This window comes from Procambarus clarkii, chromosome 24 (genome assembly GCF_040958095.1).
Source record: "Procambarus clarkii isolate CNS0578487 chromosome 24, FALCON_Pclarkii_2.0, whole genome shotgun sequence".
Classification (NCBI taxonomy): domain Eukaryota; kingdom Metazoa; phylum Arthropoda; class Malacostraca; order Decapoda; family Cambaridae; genus Procambarus; species Procambarus clarkii.
Genome location: NC_091173.1, coordinates 5,264,178 through 5,283,040, shown reverse-complemented (window position 1 = coordinate 5,283,040; position 18,863 = coordinate 5,264,178). Strand labels below are relative to the sequence as shown.

Here is an 18,863-nt window from a genome sequence, read left to right as displayed (position 1 = left end):
ACACGGGAGGTACACACCCGCCATCACATGTGTACACGGGAGGTACACACCCGCCATCACATGTGTACACGGGAGGTACACACCCGCCATCACATGTGTACACGGGAGGTACACACCCGCCATCACATGTGTACACGGGAGGTACACACCCGCCATCACATGTGTACACGGGAGGTACACACCCGCCATCACATGTGTACACGGGAGGTACACACCCGCCATCACATGTGTACACGGGAGGTACACACCCGCCATCACATGTGTACACGGGAGGTACACACCCGCCATCACATGTGTACACGGGAGGTACACACCCGCCATCACATGTGTACACGGGAGGTACACACCCGCCATCACATGTGTACACGGGAGGTACACACCCGCCATCACATGTGTACACGGGAGGTACACACCCGCCATCACATGTGTACACGGGAGGTACACACCCGCCATCACATGTGTACACGGGAGGTACACACCCGCCATCACATGTGTACACGGGAGGTACACACCCGCCATCACATGTGTACACGGGAGGTACACACCCGCCATCACATGTGTACACGGGAGGTACACACCCGCCATCACATGTGTACACGGGAGGTACACACCCGCCATCACATGTGTACACGGGAGGTACACACCCGCCATCACATGTGTACACGGGAGGTACACACCCGCCATCACATGTGTACACGGGAGGTACACACCCGCCATCACATGTGTACACGGGAGGTACACACCCGCCATCACATGTGTACACGGGAGGTACACACCCGCCATCACATGTGTACACGGGAGGTACACACCCGCCATCACATGTGTACACGGGAGGTACACACCCGCCATCACATGTGTACACGGGAGGTACACACCCGCCATCACATGTGTACACGGGAGGTACACACCCGCCATCACATGTGTACACGGGAGGTACACACCCGCCATCACATGTGTACACGGGAGGTACACACCCGCCATCACATGTGTACACGGGAGGTACACACCCGCCATCACATGTGTACACGGGAGGTACACACCCGCCATCACATGTGTACACGGGAGGTACACACCCGCCATCACATGTGTACACGGGAGGTACACACCCGCCATCACATGTGTACACGGGAGGTACACACCCGCCATCACATGTGTACACGGGAGGTACACACCCGCCATCACATGTGTACACGGGAGGTACACACCCGCCATCACATGTGTACACGGGAGGTACACACCCGCCATCACATGTGTACACGGGAGGTACACACCCGCCATCACATGTGTACACGGGAGGTACACACCCGCCATCACATGTGTACACGGGAGGTACACACCCTGCCATCACATGTGTACACGGGAGGTACACACCCGCCATCACATGTGTACACGGGAGGTACACACCTGCCATCACATGTGTACACGGGAGGTACACACCCGCCATCACATGTGTACACGGGAGGTACACACCTGCCATCACATGTGTACACGGGAGGTACACACCCGCCATCACATGTGTACACGGGAGGTACACACCTGCCATCACATGTGTACACGGGAGGTACACACCTGCCATCACATGTGTACACGGGAGGTACACACCCGCCATCACATGTGTACACGGGAGGTACACACCCGCCATCACATGTGTACACGGGAGGTACACACCCGCCATCACATGTGTACACGGGAGGTACACACCCGCCATCACATGTGTACACGGGAGGTACACACCCGCCATCACATGTGTACACGGGAGGTACACACCTGCCATCACATGTGTACACGGGAGGTACACACCTGCCATCACATGTGTACACGGGAGGTACACACCCGCCATCACATGTGTACACGGGAGGTACACACCCGCCATCACATGTGTACACGGGAGGTACACACCCGCCATCACATGTGTACACGGGAGGTACACACCCGCCATCACATGTGTACACGGGAGGTACACACCTGCCATCACATGTGTACACGGGAGGTACACACCCGCCATCACATGTGTACACGGGAGGTACACACCCGCCATCACATGTGTACACGGGAGGTACACACCCGCCATCACATGTGTACACGGGAGGTACACACCCGCCATCACATGTGTACACGGGAGGTACACACCCGCCATCACATGTGTACACGGGAGGTACACACCTGCCATCACATGTGTACACGGGAGGTACACACCCGCCATCACATGTGTACACGGGAGGTACACACCCGCCATCACATGTGTACACGGGAGGTACACACCCGCCATCACATGTGTACACGGGAGGTACACACCTGCCATCACATGTGTACACGGGAGGTACACACCCGCCATCACATGTGTACACGGGAGGTACACACCCGCCATCACATGTGTACACGGGAGGTACACACCTGCCATCACATGTGTACACGGGAGGTACACACCCGCCATCACATGTGTACACGGGAGGTACACACCCGCCATCACATGTGTACACGGGAGGTACACACCCGCCATCACATGTGTACACGGGAGGTACACACCTGCCATCACATGTGTACACGGGAGGTACACACCTGCCATCACATGTGTACACGGGAGGTACACACCCGCCATCACATGTGTACACGGGAGGTACACACCCGCCATCACATGTGTACACGGGAGGTACACACCCGCCATCACATGTGTACACGGGAGGTACACACCCGCCATCACATGTGTACACGGGAGGTACACACCCGCCATCACATGTGTACACGGGAGGTACACACCCGCCATCACATGTGTACACGGGAGGTACACACCCGCCATCACATGTGTACACGGGAGGTACACACCCGCCATCACATGTGTACACGGGAGGTACACACCCGCCTACACTCACGCATCTCTCATAATAAAACAGAGTCGCCAAAACAACCCAATTTCCAAGGAGTGATATGGAGGGAAGATGATCACTTGAGAGGTGGTGTTAACGGGGGAGTAGAGGTGTTGGGGCAGTGTCTAGGTGGCTCCCAGCTGGCTCCCAGGTGGCTCCCAGGTGGCTCCCAGGTGGCTCCCAGGTGGCTCCCAGGTGGCTCCCAGGTGGCCCCCAGCTGGCTCCCAGGTGGCTCCCAGGTGGCTCCCAGGTGGCCCCCAGCTGGCCCCCAGCTGGCTCCCAGGTGGCTCCCAGCTGGCTCCCAGGTGGCTCCCAGGTGGCTCCCAGGTGGCTCCCAGGTGGCCCCCAGCTGGCTCCCAGGTGGCTCCCAGGTGGCTCCCAGGTGGCCCCCAGCTGGCTCCCAGGTGGCTCCCAGGTGGCTCCCAGGTGGCTCCCAGGTGGCCCCCAGGTGGCCCCCAGCTGGCTCCCAGCTGGCTCCCAGGTGGCTCCCAGGTGGCTCCCAGGTGGCTCCCAGGTGGCTCCCAGGTGGCTCCCAGGTGGCTCACAGGTGGCTCCCAGGTGGCTCCCAGGTGGCTCCCTGCTGGCTCCCAGGTGGCTCCCAGGTGGCTCCCAGGTGGCTCCCAGGTGGCTCCCAGGTGGCTCCCAGGTGGCTCCCAGGTGGCTCCCAGGTGGCTCCCAGCTGGCTCCCAGGTGGCTCACCTCAACCCCGCCACGCCCACCCCACGCCGCCCCAACCCCGCCACGCCCACCCCACGCCGCCCCAACCCCGCCACGCCCACCCCACGCCGCCCCAACCCCGCCACGCCCACCCCCACGCCGCCTCAACCCCGCCACGCCCACCCCACACCGCCCCAACCCCGCCACGCCCACCCCCACGCCGCCTCAACCCCACCACGCCCACCCCACGCCGCCCCAACCCCGCCACGCCCACCCCACGCCGCCCCAACCCCGCCACGCCCACCCCCACGCCGCCCCAACCCCGCCACGCCCACCCCCACGCCGCCTCAACCCCGCCACGCCCACCCCACACCGCCCCAACCCCGCCACGCCCACCCCCACGCCGCCTCAACCCCACCACGCCCACCCCACGCCGCCCCAACCCCCCCACGCCGCCCCAACCCCGCCACGCCCACCCCCACGCCGCCTCAGCCCCGCCACGCCCACCCCCACGCCGCCTCAGCCCCGCCACGCCCACCCCACACCACCCCAACCCCGCCACGCCCACCCCCACGCCGCCTCAACCCCACCACGCCCACCCCACGCCGCCTCAACCCCACCACGCCCACCCCACGCCGCCCCAACCCCGCCACGCCCACCCCCACGCCGCCCCAACCCCGCCACGCCCACCCCCACGCCGCCTCAACCCCGCCACGCCCACCCCACGCCGCCCCAACCCCGCCACGCCCACCCCCACGCCGCCTCAACCCCGCCACGCCCACCCCACACCGCCCCAACCCCGCCACGCCCACCCAACGCCGCCCCAACCCCGCCACGCCCACCCCACGCCGCCCCAACCCCGCCACGCCCACCCCCACGCCGCCCCAACCCCGCCACGCCCACCCCCACGCCGCCTCAACCCCGCCACGCCCACCCCCACGCCGCCTCAACCCCGCCACGCCCACCCCCACGCCGCCTCAACCCCGCCACGCCCACCCCCCACGCCGCCTCAACCCCGCCACGCCCACCCCACACCGCCACGCCCACCCCCAAGCCGCCTCAACCCCACCACGCCCACCCCACACCGCCCCAACCCCGCCACGCCCACCCCCCACGCCGCCTCAACCCCGCCACGCCCACCCCCACGCCGCCTCAACCCCGCCACGCCCACCCCCACGCCGCCTCAACCCCGCCACGCCCACCCCCCACGCCGCCTCAACCCCGCCACGCCCACCCCCCACGCCGCCTCAACCCCGCCACGCCCACCCCACACCGCCCCAACCCCGCCACGCCCACCCCCACGCCGCCTCAACCCCGCCACGCCCACCCCCACGCCGCCTCAAGCCCGCCACGCCCACCCCACACCGCCCCAACCCCGCCACGCCCACCCCCAAGCCGCCTCAACCCCACCACGCCCACCCCACACCGCCCCACACCACAGGATCACAAGTCCCGCGTGCTGTTCACTCGGCCGACAGGCTCCCTGTATCATGGCTATAGTATGGTGGCCAACACGTATGGTCACCATACGGGTCGGCAGTGATCGTGTTGACTACGTCCGCGTATTGACCTGTTCATGGCTACAGGTAAGACAGGATAATTAGTAGGAGAAAGCGCTAAGCCATTATGACTACAAAGCCCAGGAAGAGATGCGAGGATAAGGATGAGGGAGAGTAAGAAGGAAAGGAATGGTGCCTACGGGATGGAGCTCCCTAGCTCTTGAGCCCCACCTTTCAAACACCCGTTGTCTGAAAGGTGTCACAACTCCCCACCTATTTTATGTATCACATCTGCCAGGACAACCTCTCACTATCCCCAAGATGCAACTGACAACTGCGCTAACTTGACTACCTGTTCTTCATTACCAAGATCAATGTCCCCGCGGCCCGGTCTCCGACCAGGCCTCCTGGTTTATGGTGTGATCATCCAGGGCGTTGGATGCGGCTCCTCGCAGCCTGACGTACAATTCACAGCCTGGTCGATCAGGCATACTAGGTAGCCATTTACTGTGTGTGTACCTGTATATAGTTCAGTCTGTGCCTATCTGTCTGTACCTGCACGTGTATGTCTGTACCTGTATTGGTCTACCTGTGTCTGGCTAGTCTTATATCTGTCTGTACCTGTATGTCTGTATATCTGTATCCGTTTGTCTATCTGCAATATGTCTGGAAATGTATCTAATTGTATCTATATCTGTATTTCTATCTCTATGTATATTTGTGTATGTGTATTTAATAATATTTATCTGTACCTGTATTTGTGTCTGTGTATATCTATATGTGCATTTGTCTATGTCTGCACCTGTTTTTGTATCTATCTATGCCTGTATCTGTCTGTAATTGTATCTGTCTTTACCTGTAAGTTTCTGCAAATTTCTTCATATATCTGTACCTGTATCAGACTGTGTGTGTGTGTATATCTGTATATATCAGTCTATATCGGAATCTTTATCTGTATGTATATATCTTTATATGTCTGTGCTTGTATAGTTATACGTCTGTAACTGTATCTGAAATACATTGGAATCTTTGTATCTATATTTGTACGTTGTTTATGATTCCCTGGAACAAAAAGTTCCAAGCAGCACGGGCTATGGTGAGCCCGATATTTGTACGTACGTACGTGCGCGCGCGCGTGTGCGTGCGCGTGCGTGTGCGTGTGTGTGTGTGTGTGTGTGTGTGTGTGTGTGTGTGTGTGTGTGTGTGTGTGTGTGGTGTGTGTGGTGTGTGTGTGTAGGGTTGCGCGCGAGCACTACAGGAGGAGGAGGAGGAGGACTTGGGTACTCACTCAGGTCTGCCGAACTGGTCTCTGGGGATGTGGTTGGTGCGAGGGGCGGCCTGGTCCCGCTCCATCAGCATGGCGCGGAACACCTCCACCTTCTCCTGCACCTCCTTCTCGCTGTACCTGCGGCAGTAAACATTACCATCACATCACCCACACTTTACACCACACACACACACACACACACACACACACACACACACGCACCCACCTGTATGTGCCCCACAATACAGGTGGGGCATAATGGTGGCTTGGGTGCTCCTGGAGACAGCAGCACCACACAGGAAGACAGGTGGGGAACAGTGTCACAACTAGAGTTTGGAGCAGGAAGGGGGAGGTGGGGAGTGAGGGGGGGGGTTAGGGAAATAACCCCCCTACGTTACGGTGATCAACAGTAGCCAGGGTAGACAATGAGTGATCAACAGTAGCCAGGGTAGACAATGAGTGATCAACAGTAGCCAGGGTAGACAATGAGTGATCAACAGTAGCCAGGGTAGACAATGGGAGATGAACAGTAGCCAGGGTAGACAATGGGAGATGAACAGTAGCCAGGGTAGACAATGGGAGATGAACAGTATATGCCAGGGTAGACAATGGGAGATGAACAGTAGCCAGGGTAGACAATGGGAGATGAACAGTATATGCCAGGGTAGACAATGGGAGATGAACAGTAGCCAGGGTAGACAATGGGAGATGAACAGTAGCCAGGGTAGACAATGGGAGATGAACAGTAGCCAGGGTAGACAATGGGAGATGAACAGTAGCCAGGGTAGACAATGGGAGATGAACAGTAGCCAGGGTAGACAATGGGAGATGAACAGTAGCCAGGGTAGACAATGGGAGATGAACAGTAGCCAGGGTAGACAATGGGAGATGAACAGTAGCCAGGGTAGACAATGGGAGATGAACAGTAGCCAGGGTAGACAATGGGAGATGAACAGTAGCCAGGGTAGACAATGGGAGATGAACAGTAGCCAGGGTAGACAATGGGAGATGAACAGTAGCCAGGGTAGACAATGGGAGATGAACAGTAGCCAGGGTAGACAATGGGAGATGAACAGTAGCCAGGGTAGACAATGGGAGATGAACAGTAGCCAGGGTAGACAATGGGAGATGAACAGTAGCCAGGGTAGACAATGGGAGATGAACAGTAGCCAGGGTAGACAATGGGAGATGAACAGTAGCCAGGGTAGACAATGGGAGATGAACAGTAGCCAGGGTAGACAATGGGAGATGAACAGTAGCCAGGGTAGACAATGGGAGATGAACAGTAGCCAGGGTAGACAATGGGAGATGAACAGTAGCCAGGGTAGACAATGGGAGATGAACAGTAGCCAGGGAAGACAATGGGAGATGAACAGTAGCCAGGGTAGACAATGGGAGATGAACAGTAGCCAGGGTAGACAATGGGAGATGAACAGTAGCTCCCAGCAAGAACAGTAAACAAAGTCACCGTCCGCACACCGTGGACCTAAACATTAACTATCACGGTAAAATGTATCATCTGGTACTGCAGGTTGGAGGCAGGTTCCGTTATTCATGCTAACATGTGCACAGTATTACTGTACACGTGCACAGTATTACTGTACACGTGCACAGTATTACTGTACACGTGCACAGTATTACTGTACACGTGCACAGTATTACTGTACACGTGCACAGTATTACTGTACACGTGCACAGTATTACTGTACACGTGTACAAAAAAAACATTACCAATCACAATCGAAACAGTTAAAATAAGTTGTCCCAAAGAGAACAATAAATTATTGCATAAATCTAGGCCAACAATTGTCATTTATACAATACAAACAATGTATTATGAACGAGGTCATTTATTTGTACAACACACTGCCAGCCTGGGGGGCTACAGAGACCACTGCCAGCCTGGGGGGCTACAGAGACCACTGCCAGCCTGGGGGGCTACAGAGACCACTGCCAGCCTGGGGGGGGGGGGGGGCTACAGAGACCACTGCCAGCCTGGGGGGGGGGGCTACAGAGACCACTGCCAGCCTGGGGGGCTACAGAGACCACTGCCAGCCTGGGTGGCTACAGAGACCACTGCCAGCCTGGGGGGCTACAGAGACCACTGCCAGCCTGGGGGGCTACAGAGACCACTGCCAGCCTGGGGGGCTACAGAGACCACTGCCAGCCTGGGGGGGGGGCTACAGAGACCACTGCCAGCCTGGGGGGGGGGGCTACAGAGACCACTGCCAGCCTGGGGGGCTACAGAGACCACTGCCAGCCTGGGGGGCTACAGAGACCACTGCCAGCCTGGGGGGCTACAGAGACCACTGCCAGCCTGGGGGGCTACAGAGACCACTGCCAGCCTGGGGGGCTACAGAGACCACTGCCAGCCTGGGGGGGGGGGGGGGCTACAGAGACCACTGCCAGCCTGGGGGGCTACAGAGACCACTGCCAGCCTGGGGGGCTACAGAGACCACTGCCAGCCTGGGGGGGGGGGCTACAGAGACCACTGCCAGCCTGGGGGGCTACAGAGACCACTGCCAGCCTGGGGGGGGGGGGCTACAGAGACCACTGCCAGCCTGGGGGGGGGGGCTACAGAGACCACTGCCAGCCTGGGGGGCTACAGAGACCACTGCCAGCCTGGGGGGGGGCTACAGAGACCACTGCCAGCCTGGGGGGGGGGCTACAGAGACCACTGCCAGCCTGGGGGGGGGCTACAGAGACCACTGCCAGCCTGGGGGGCTACAGAGACCACTGCCAGCCTGGGAGGGGGGCTACAGAGACCACTGCCAGCCTGGGGGGGGGGGGGCTACAGAGACCACTGCCAGCCTGGGGGGCTACAGAGACCACTGCCAGCCTGGGGGGGGGCTACAGAGACCACTGCCAGCCTGGGGGGCTACAGAGACCACTGCCAGCCTGGGGGGCTACAGAGACCACTGCCAGCCTGGGGGGGGGGCTACAGAGACCACTGCCAGCCTGGGGGGGGGGCTACAGAGACCACTGCCAACCTGGGGGGCTACAGAGACCACTGCCAGCCTGGGGGGGGGGCTACAGAGACCACTGCCAGCCTGGGGGGGGGGCTACAGAGACCACTGCCAGCCTGGGGGGGGGGCTACAGAGACCACTGCCAGCCTGGGGGGCTACAGAGACCACTGCCAGCCTGGGGGGCTACAGAGACCACTGCCAGCCTGGGGGGCTACAGAGACCACTGCCAGCCTGGGGGGCTACAGAGACCACTGCCAGCCTGGGGGGGGGGCTACAGAGACCACTGCCAGCCTGGGGGGGGGGCTACAGAGACCACTGCCAGCCTGGGGGGCTACAGAGACCACTGCCAGCCTGGGGGGGGGGCTACAGAGACCACTGCCAGCCTGGGGGGGGCTACAGAGACCACTGCCAGCCTGGGGGGGGGCTACAGAGACCACTGCCAGCCTGGGGGGCTACAGAGACCACTGCCAGCCTGGGGGGGGCTACAGAGACCACTGCCAGCCTGGGGGGGGGCTACAGAGACCACTGCCAGCCTGGGGGGGGGCTACAGAGACCACTGCCAGCCTGGGGGGGGGCTACAGAGACCACTGCCAGCCTGGGGGGGGGCTACAGAGACCACTGCCAGCCTGGGGGGGGGCTACAGAGACCACTGCCAGCCTGGGGGGGGGGGCTACAGAGATCACTGCCCAAATACCCACCTCAAAACACAAGTATTTTTCATCAAATGGTGTTTTTTAATCTTTTTATGGAATGAACTGATAGGCTCGTGTCATTGAGCAGTGTTCAACGCAGCCATTTTGTGTTCACTCTATATCATTACCACAGCCATAGGGCGCCTGACAGCTCAGTGGACAGCGCTTCGGATTCGTAGTCCTGAGGTTCCGGGTTCGATCCCCGGTGGAGTCAGAGACAAATGGGCAAAATGTTTCTTTCACCCTGATGCCCCTGTTACCTAGCAGTAAATAGGTACCTGCGAGTTAGACAGCTGCTACGGGCTGCTTCTAGGGGATGTGTAATAAAAGGGAGGCCTGGTCGAGGACCGGGCCGCGGGAACGCTAAGCCTCGAAATCACCTGAAGATAAGATGCTGTTATCTAGGCAACAAGGTCGCTTATATAAAACATTGGTACAAACCAACTCTATATATCTCCAGCACTTTTCTACTGCCCCGAGCTGTGATAGGTGTTCGTGCCGGTGATACACTCGCCTGTGTTCAACAACAACACCGGTGTATCCCCTTAGCACGACGGAGTAAGTCAAGTCGGGCACGTTACCAGCGTAGACTTCTAAGTAGCGAACATTCGACCCCCTTTTAAGTGTAATCTACCTGTCTCCGATATTCCTCTTCATGTGTATGTCAACATTCAAGATACACACCCGTCACCAAGAAAGGTAATGACAATCTTGCTCTTCTCAAAGCTCTCACACTTGAAACAGTTGCCTCCTTCATCGAAAATTTAAGATCTCGCGAGCACTGTCATGTACACCGACGGCTCAGTCCAATCTTCTACTGGACGGACTGCAGCAGCGGCATGTAGGTTTTATAGAAATAATATTTGCACAGAGACTATCAGTGCCAGGTTAAACACCTGGCTGACCTCCACACGAACAGAACTAGCGGCACTACAACTAGCCACCAATAAATTAAAAAACATTGGAGGAGGAATAATATTTTGTGATACAAAGTCTGCTCTTCAAACAATTGAAAACTTCTGCAATATCGACAGCAAGGAACTGATATTAGCAATTATAAATAACCTTTAGACCTTTACTCATAAATATAACCCATCATAATGACACTGACATTGCAGCCAAATTAGCGTGTAACAAAGATGAAGTTGAATTAGACCTCTAGGTATCCCCGTCTCTGCTCTTAAGACTATATTGTTCCAAACACCGACTCCCAACCACCTGAAAGCTGTAATTTGTTCAGATCTGAAACCTATGTTTATGGGCAGCCCAAAACGTCGACCAGACTGTGCGACACAGTGGTTGCAAGGATCAGGTTGGGTTACCGTTACCTGTGGCAGGTGGCTACAGGTGACGGATCTCCCAATCCTTAGCACTCCATGTGCAAACTCTGTGAGCAGGAACTGCGGCATGATCTCCCACACTACATCACCAAATACCCAGTTATCAGACCATTCAGACTCGTTGGCATGAGGTACCTGGAGCTTTGCAATTACTTTATTCACTTTTGTGTTCATGATGACCTCTCATAATACACCCTGATGTTGTCGGTGCAGACTACTTATCACATGCCTTTGTATGACTAACCATCGTGTGTGATGGGGACTTTTAGCATCATGTAGCCATGACACACCCACTGTACTCCCCTTTATATAGTCTAGGGCAGCTGCACAAATGCACATGTACCTAAATGTGTTAATAAAAAAAAGAAAAAGAAGTTCTTGTTAATAGTACAGTCGGCCAGTATTGATCCATCTCTCCATGTTGTTCTTGGGTGGGTCTTGTGGCCAGTAGTAATATAGGAGAAACAAGGTGCAGTAATCACCAGAGATAGAATAAAGAATTTCGATTTGTGTAATGATAATTGTATACTTGTAAGGTGGCAGAGAGACGGTAATGATGACCAAACCACTCATCAGAAAGAGAGAAAGTAAGTAATTATCAAAAGAAGGCACCAAGCCGGGGACGCTATGTAGCACCGTCAAAAGTGCGGGATATTCAAAAGGTGCTAAATATCACTAATGATGCCAATATGAGAACAAAAACGCATAAGACGAACATCAAAGGTATCTGATTCACCTGGGATACTGTCGAGGGACAGGTGACCGCGATGGACAGTTGGGAGGCAAGACACGCCCACATCCAGGAAATCAGGACATTCAACAAGGATATGCATGACCGTAAGAGGGACAAATCCATATTTAGACAACAAGGAGCAGGGCGACGCTCAATTAAGTGCTTTAACGAAGAGCATACAAAGTGGCATCAAGTGCAGCCATGAAGACGCTAGTCTCTGGAGGCAGACAACACATAGGTGCAGTCAGGAAACAACGGAGTAGCCGACACCATCAGTAGACTTAGACCCCATCTGTGAAGATGGAGATGGAGCGGGAGTATGAAGAAAAGTGAGCAAGGGAAAGGTGTTTCAGAACTGTAGGAGGGGTAAAAGCCTTAGTCATGCAGGTCAAGGGTCTACAAAACTCAGGAAGAGTACAACTCCACGAGGGCAAGGAGGCAATGACACGAGACCTTAAGTAAGTTAAGGGCCTTAGAGCATTTAACTCGGAGGTAGGAGATATGGAGTGACCAGGACAAGCGAGTATCAAAGATTAACTCCAGAAGTTTAAACAATCCTTATATGAAGGAGGGTTACCATAAAGCGACAGAGGGGGCGAAGGACGACCTGCTTCCGAGTAAGTCATAGTACAAGTCTTGGCCGGAGAGAACTTGAAGCCATGATTGGTGGCCCAGGACAACACGGCATCAATCTCAAGTTGAAGCCGCCGTTGGAGGAAAGGCGAGTCATCACCTTGACAGCAGAGGGTAAGATCATCAACATAAAGAGCGGAAAAAATATCAGAAGGGAGGAAAGAAGACCATCGAGGGCAACCAGGAAAAAGAGTTGCACTCAGAACACTACCTTGGGGCACACTTACGCATTGCCGAATAGAAGCAGAGAGTGTGGTACCAAGCTGCACTTAAAAGGAACGACGAGAGAGGAAGCTCTGGAGGAAGAGACGGAGATTACTATGAAGACCAAAAGAATGGAGTTGGGACAGAATATGGTATCTCCAGGGGGTGTCATGCGTCTTCTCCAGGTGGTGTCATGCGTCATCTCCAGGTGGTGTCATGCGTCTTCTCCAGGTCAAACTGGACAGCAACAACGGAGGTCTTCCCAGCAAAGGCAGTATGAATATAGACCTCCAAGTTTACCAAGACATCAGTCGTGCTGCGACATTCTTGTAAGCCAAATTGAGAAGGGGAGAGGAGGTGATAGTGTTCCAAGAACCACACCCTTGTCTTTTTGTATATATTTGTACATAAAAAAATAAGACATTTCAGTCTCAAATCAACACTAAACTCTTACAAAGGGCTTGGAGATCCTACCAGCAGATACGAGCAGCTTCAGTAGCTCCTGGCAGCGTATGTATTGTATGTAATTTTTTTTTTTAAACCATGAGGAGGTCACACCGGAAGATGCCTAATAGTTAGGACTATTACTACTAGTCAAATACGTGGTGGGAATAATTAAGGTTTTTAAACAATATCAACCTGGCTATTGTGAGTGTAATTGTGACTGGCTAACTTCTTATAGGTTCAACGAGAAGGTAACAGTAATCGGTCAGGAAAAATAATAGACAGACTTAAGTCATTCAAGACTGTCAACAAGCGTTTGACACAGTACCACATGAAGGACTGCTATACAAACTGTTGAAGTGGGACGAGGACCCAAGTAGGATTGTACTGAACTGGGTGATAGTACCGAACAGATACAAGGCAATCATCGAGTGGAGAGGAACAGTTAAAATGGGACAGGTTCTTGCCAGTAAAGGTATTGCCAGCAAGTAGTTAGTGCAACCAAATAAATTCTGGACCTCGGGCGGGCAACGACTACCCTCCAAGAGAGAGGGAGAGTTACCCGCTTAAAAGGCAGGGAACCCTCCTTTCTTCCCTCTGGTAGCCCGCTATTTAAGATTGTAACAAGAGTACATTGTAGAACACGTAGAGAAGTGCGGCGGCAGTCAGTCGGCACAAGACAATTCACAGCTCTGAAGAAGCTAACCACGGGAGAAGTCAGCTCTGGTCAAGGGTGACGTGGTCACGAGGTTGTCAGATACGATGCCGTCATGATAATCCACATGGATTAACCCTTCCACATCAAATGCAAGCCAAAGACCTCAAGTTCAGCTGGATAGGAGAGATGACATCCAGAGGACAGGAGAAGTGGGCGGAGTTCGAAGTGCGTTTGTCGCTCAAGGGAAGAACATCGCCTCAAAGTCATGTGTGAACAAACTGTAGTAGTATGACTCTTGTACTGAAAACACCTTACTATACTATTCAATTATCTTTGCCTCTGTTAGGGAACATAGCTACGAAATGTGTATTTAAAAGTGTGTATAAATTGTTCCTTAGTGATATTGGGCTTACCGTCCCCTTTGACGCCCCCTAGTGACCTTAATATTCCAGCACTCCTCCCCCGTCAGTCCCTCAGTGAGGTGTCTCAATACCAAGAGTGTTCCGTCTTGCTCCCGTGTATGCTATAAGTGTTTCAGGACTATTGGAGTGACATACCAGGATCCTGTCGCCATACACTTGTTCCTTACACCTGTCCCGGAAGGATATTACACAGTTTTTAAGTCCCACGGTTCTCTCCGGGTTCCTGTCCGGTAAACTCAGGATGGTGGCAGCGTTAGTTCTTATTTGGTAAGTCATACGATGGCTGTAGCAGCTATATTTCTCTCTGACTCTTTCTCCTCTCTGCTCTCCCTCTGTCTTATGCTCTCGTTCTCCATCTCCCTCTCTCTCCCTCTCCCTCTCCCTCCCTCTCCCTCTCCCTCTCCCTCCCTCTCCCTCTCCCTCCCTCTCCCTCTCCCTCTCCCTCTCCCTCTCCCTCCCTCTCCCTCTCCCTCCCTCTCCCTCCCTCTCTCTATTTTAAGTTGCCTACAGAGATCTCAGTCTATATTGATTGTTTATGTCCTGGTATGACAGAGCGAGAGTTAATATTTCACACGATGGTTAGAGCCTCCTTTTAAGAGTGGTAGAAGCGGTGTTCTTATCCAGTGTTACAATAGGAGCAGAGGTGCTCTCCACCGGTATTACATGAACAACATTTATCATTCACAAGTTTCTCACCAGACTTGTAAGTATCGTCATTACACAACTTGATAATACTCCACGATGGACAGAAACGCCATTTCATATATTTTCAGATGTGTGGGTTGGGCGTCTAATTTACAGCCCGTTATTGTGTCTCCAGTTGTTGATGCTTATGCTGGCGGCTCTTTGTTGTTGTTGTTGTTGTTCCCACCACCCATGTTACTGCGGCGGCGGCAGCTGCAGAAGCAGCAGCAGTAGCAACAGCGGCTGCAGTAGCAGAAGCAGCGGCAGCAGCAGCAGCAGCAGTAGCAACAGAAGCAGCAGCAGCAGCAGCGGCAGCAGCAGCAGCAGCAGCAGCAGCAGAAGCAGCAGCAACAGAAGCAGCAGCAGCAGCAGCAGCAGCAACAGCGGCAGCAGCAGCAGCAGCAGTAGCAACAGAAGCAGCAGCAGCAGCAGCGGCAGCAGCAGCAGCGGCAGCAGCAGCAGCAGCAGCAGCAGCAGCAGCAGCGGCAGCAGCAACAGAAGCAGCAGCAGCAGCAGCAACAGAAGCAGCAGCAGCAGCAGCAGCAGCAGCGGCAGCAGCAACAGAAGCAGCAGCAGCAGCAGCAACAGAAGCAGCAGCAGCAGCAGCAGCAGCAGCAGCAGCAGCAGCAGCAGCAACAGCAGAAGCAACAGCAGAAGCAGCAATCTCCGCCACCACCGCTCATGTGTGCTGCTGCGACCGTTGTTATTGGTGCCGTCGTCGTCAACGGTGGTTTTGTTGTTGCCGCCGTACCAAGATCACACCCGTAGTGTGTTCTGAGAGTTCTACTCCCCCGAGCCCGCCCTGGACCCAAGCTTGACTGACTGTAATGACTGACTTCCAAGCATGTCTGTCTTGGTTCGATAGACATGCTTGGAGCGGCCTGCCAGCCCACCTATCTACTGTAACCCTGTTGACCCGGAAGTTCTTGCAGAAACACATCAGGGCATGTTTGCTTTTTTTCTTGAAGTCCACATTTGTTCTGGAAATATTTCTTCCAGGTGGCCAGGTTCTGCTGTACCTGGCCACCCGTTGCTGTGGCTCAGCAACGGGTGTGCGTTGGCTGAGCCACAGCAACCCTTCCCCCTCTCTCAGTCCTCCCCCCACTCCCCCGTCCCCTCGTCCTCCCAACCATTCCTCACTCCCTCGTCCTTTTTCCTCCCCTTCATCCTCCACTGAAGCATCCCCTCGTCCTCCCTACCATTCCCCCCTCCCCGTCCCCTCGTCCTCCCCACTATCCCCCACTATCTCCTTGTCCTCCCAACCATTCTCCATTCCCTTCGTCCCCACCATCCCAAACTCCCCTGTCCCCTCGTCCTCCCCCACCACTACCCCCTCCCCAGTCCCCATGTCCTCCCACTCCCGTCCCCGCGTCCTTCCCACCATTCCCCACTCCCTCGTCTGATGATCAAATGATCTGATGTTCCCATCGACAAATTGGGAACATCAAATGATCTGGGGCTATATTCACGAAGAAGTTACGCAAACACTTACGAACCTGTACATCTTTTCTCAATCTTTGGCAGCTTTGTTTACAATTATTAAACAGTTAATGAGCTCCGAAGCTCCAGGAGGCTGTTTATAACAATAACAACAGTTGAATGGCAAGTTTTCATGCTTGTTAACTGTTTAATAAATGTAACCAAAGCAATAAAAGATTGAGGAACGATGTACACGTTCACAAGTACTTGCATAACTGCTTCCTGAATCTAGCCCCAGATGTTCCCATCACTGAAATATAAGAAACACAGTTCAAAAAACGAAATGAAAAATAATGAAAAAATAAAAATAAACTATACTCACGAAATGAACAGGTATGGTAAACAACACAGCTCAATTCCAAGGCAATGTCACACAAAATAATTAAATCAAAATTAAAATAAATCGAAATTTATGAAAATTCAATTTATCAATGAAATCGGAAACATTGAAATGGAATCGTAACACATTTAGTATAGCGTGTGTTGGTCTTATGTGCAACAGATGGCGCTGTTTTTCAAAAATGCATGTTTTTACATCTCACAGTGGTGGCATCAATATAGTAAGTATATAAAAAGATGCGCCTATTTGAATGCAACGTTGTGTCAAAATTTTAAAGCAATCGACGAAGAACTTTCGGAGATTACAGCGTGTGTTGCTCTTACGTCCAACAGATGGCGCTGTTTTTTACTGTCACAGGTGAGGCATGATTATAGTAGATATATAAAAAGACGCGCCTATTCCAATGCAATGTTTGTCAAAAATTTCAAAGCAGTCTGTAAAGAGGTTTCGAAGATTTCCCTCACATGAAAAAAACAGTTTTTCAGAAAAAGCATATTTTTTTTTGTCCTAGACGTAACATCTATATAGTAGGTATATAAAAACCTGCTCGGATGCGAATGGAACGTTGTGTGAAAATTTCAAAGCAATCGGTGAAGAACTTTTGGAGATTAGCGGTTATGCACAAACGAACATTTGTATTTTTATTTATATAGATGGTTGGTGGGAGGGTATTAATAGTCACCACGGTCATGTGATGTTCATAGTGTTCCCTGGCCGTGACTATGACACCTCCCACGGTCATGTGATGTTCATAGTGTTCCCTGGCCGTGACTATGACACCTCCCACGGTCATGTGATGTTCATAGTGTTCTCTGGCCGTGACTATGACACCTCCCACGGTCATGTGATGTTCATAGTGTTCTCTGGCCGTGACTATGACACCTCCCACGGTCATGTGATGTTCATAGTGTTCTCTGGCCGTGACTATGACACCTCCCACGGTCATGTGATGTTCATAGTGTTCTCTGGCCGTGACTATGACACCTCCCACGGTCATGTGATGTTCATAGTGTTCCCTGGCCGTGACTATGACACCTCCCACGGTCATGTGATGTTCATAGTGTTCTCTGGCCGTGACTATGACACCTCCCACGGTCATGTGATGTTCATAGTGTTCTCTGGCCGTGACTATGACACCTCCCACGGTCATGTGATGTTCATAGTGTTCTCTGGCCGTGACTATGACACCTCCCACGGTCATGTGATGTTCATAGTGTTCTCTGGCCGTGACTATGACACCTCCCACGGTCATGTGATGTTCATAGTGTTCTCTGGCCGTGACTATGACACCTCCCACGGTCATGTGATGTTCATAGTGTTCTCTGGCCGTGACTATGACACCTCCCACGGTCATGTGATGTTCATAGTGTTCTCTGGCCGTGACTATGACACCTCCCACGGTCATGTGATGTTCATAGTGTTCTCTGGCCGTGACTATGACACCTCCCACGGTCATGTGATGTTCATAGTGTTCTCTGGCCGTGACTATGACACCTCCCACGGTCATGTGATGTTCATAGTGTTCTCTGGCCGTGACTATGACACCTCCCACGGTCATGTGATGTTCATAGTGTTCTCTGGCCGTGACTATGACACCTCCCACGGTCATGTGATGTTCATAGTGTTCCCTGGCCGTGACTATGACACCTCCCACGGTCATGTGATGTTCATAGTGTTCCCTGGCCGTGACTATGACACCTCCCACGGTCATGTGATGTTCATAGTGTTCCCTGGCCGTGACTATGACACCTCCCACGGTCATGTGATGTTCATAGTGTTCTCTGGCCGTGACTATGACACCTCCCACGGTCATGTGATGTTCATAGTGTTCTCTGGCCGTGACTATGACACCTCCCACGGTCATGTGATGTTCATAGTGTTCTCTGGCCGTGACTATGACACCTCCCACGGTCATGTGATGTTCATAGTGTTCTCTGGCCGTGACTATGACACCTCCCACGGTCATGTGATGTTCATAGT

At 54.0% G+C, this 18,863-nt stretch overlaps 1 protein-coding gene across 7 annotated transcripts in view; it reads right to left on the bottom strand.

Moving 5' to 3' along the window:
- Positions 1-18,863, bottom strand: part of LOC123761784 (serine/arginine repetitive matrix protein 2) — a 236,293-nt gene that overhangs the window by 129,988 nt on the left and 87,442 nt on the right. For all 7 annotated transcript variants that reach the window (XM_069330510.1, XM_069330511.1, XM_069330514.1 and 4 more), the window contains one exon: positions 6,309-6,425. In XM_069330510.1, the coding sequence (XP_069186611.1) occupies positions 6,309-6,425 (117 nt within the window). The remainder of the gene's footprint in view (positions 1-6,308; positions 6,426-18,863) is intronic.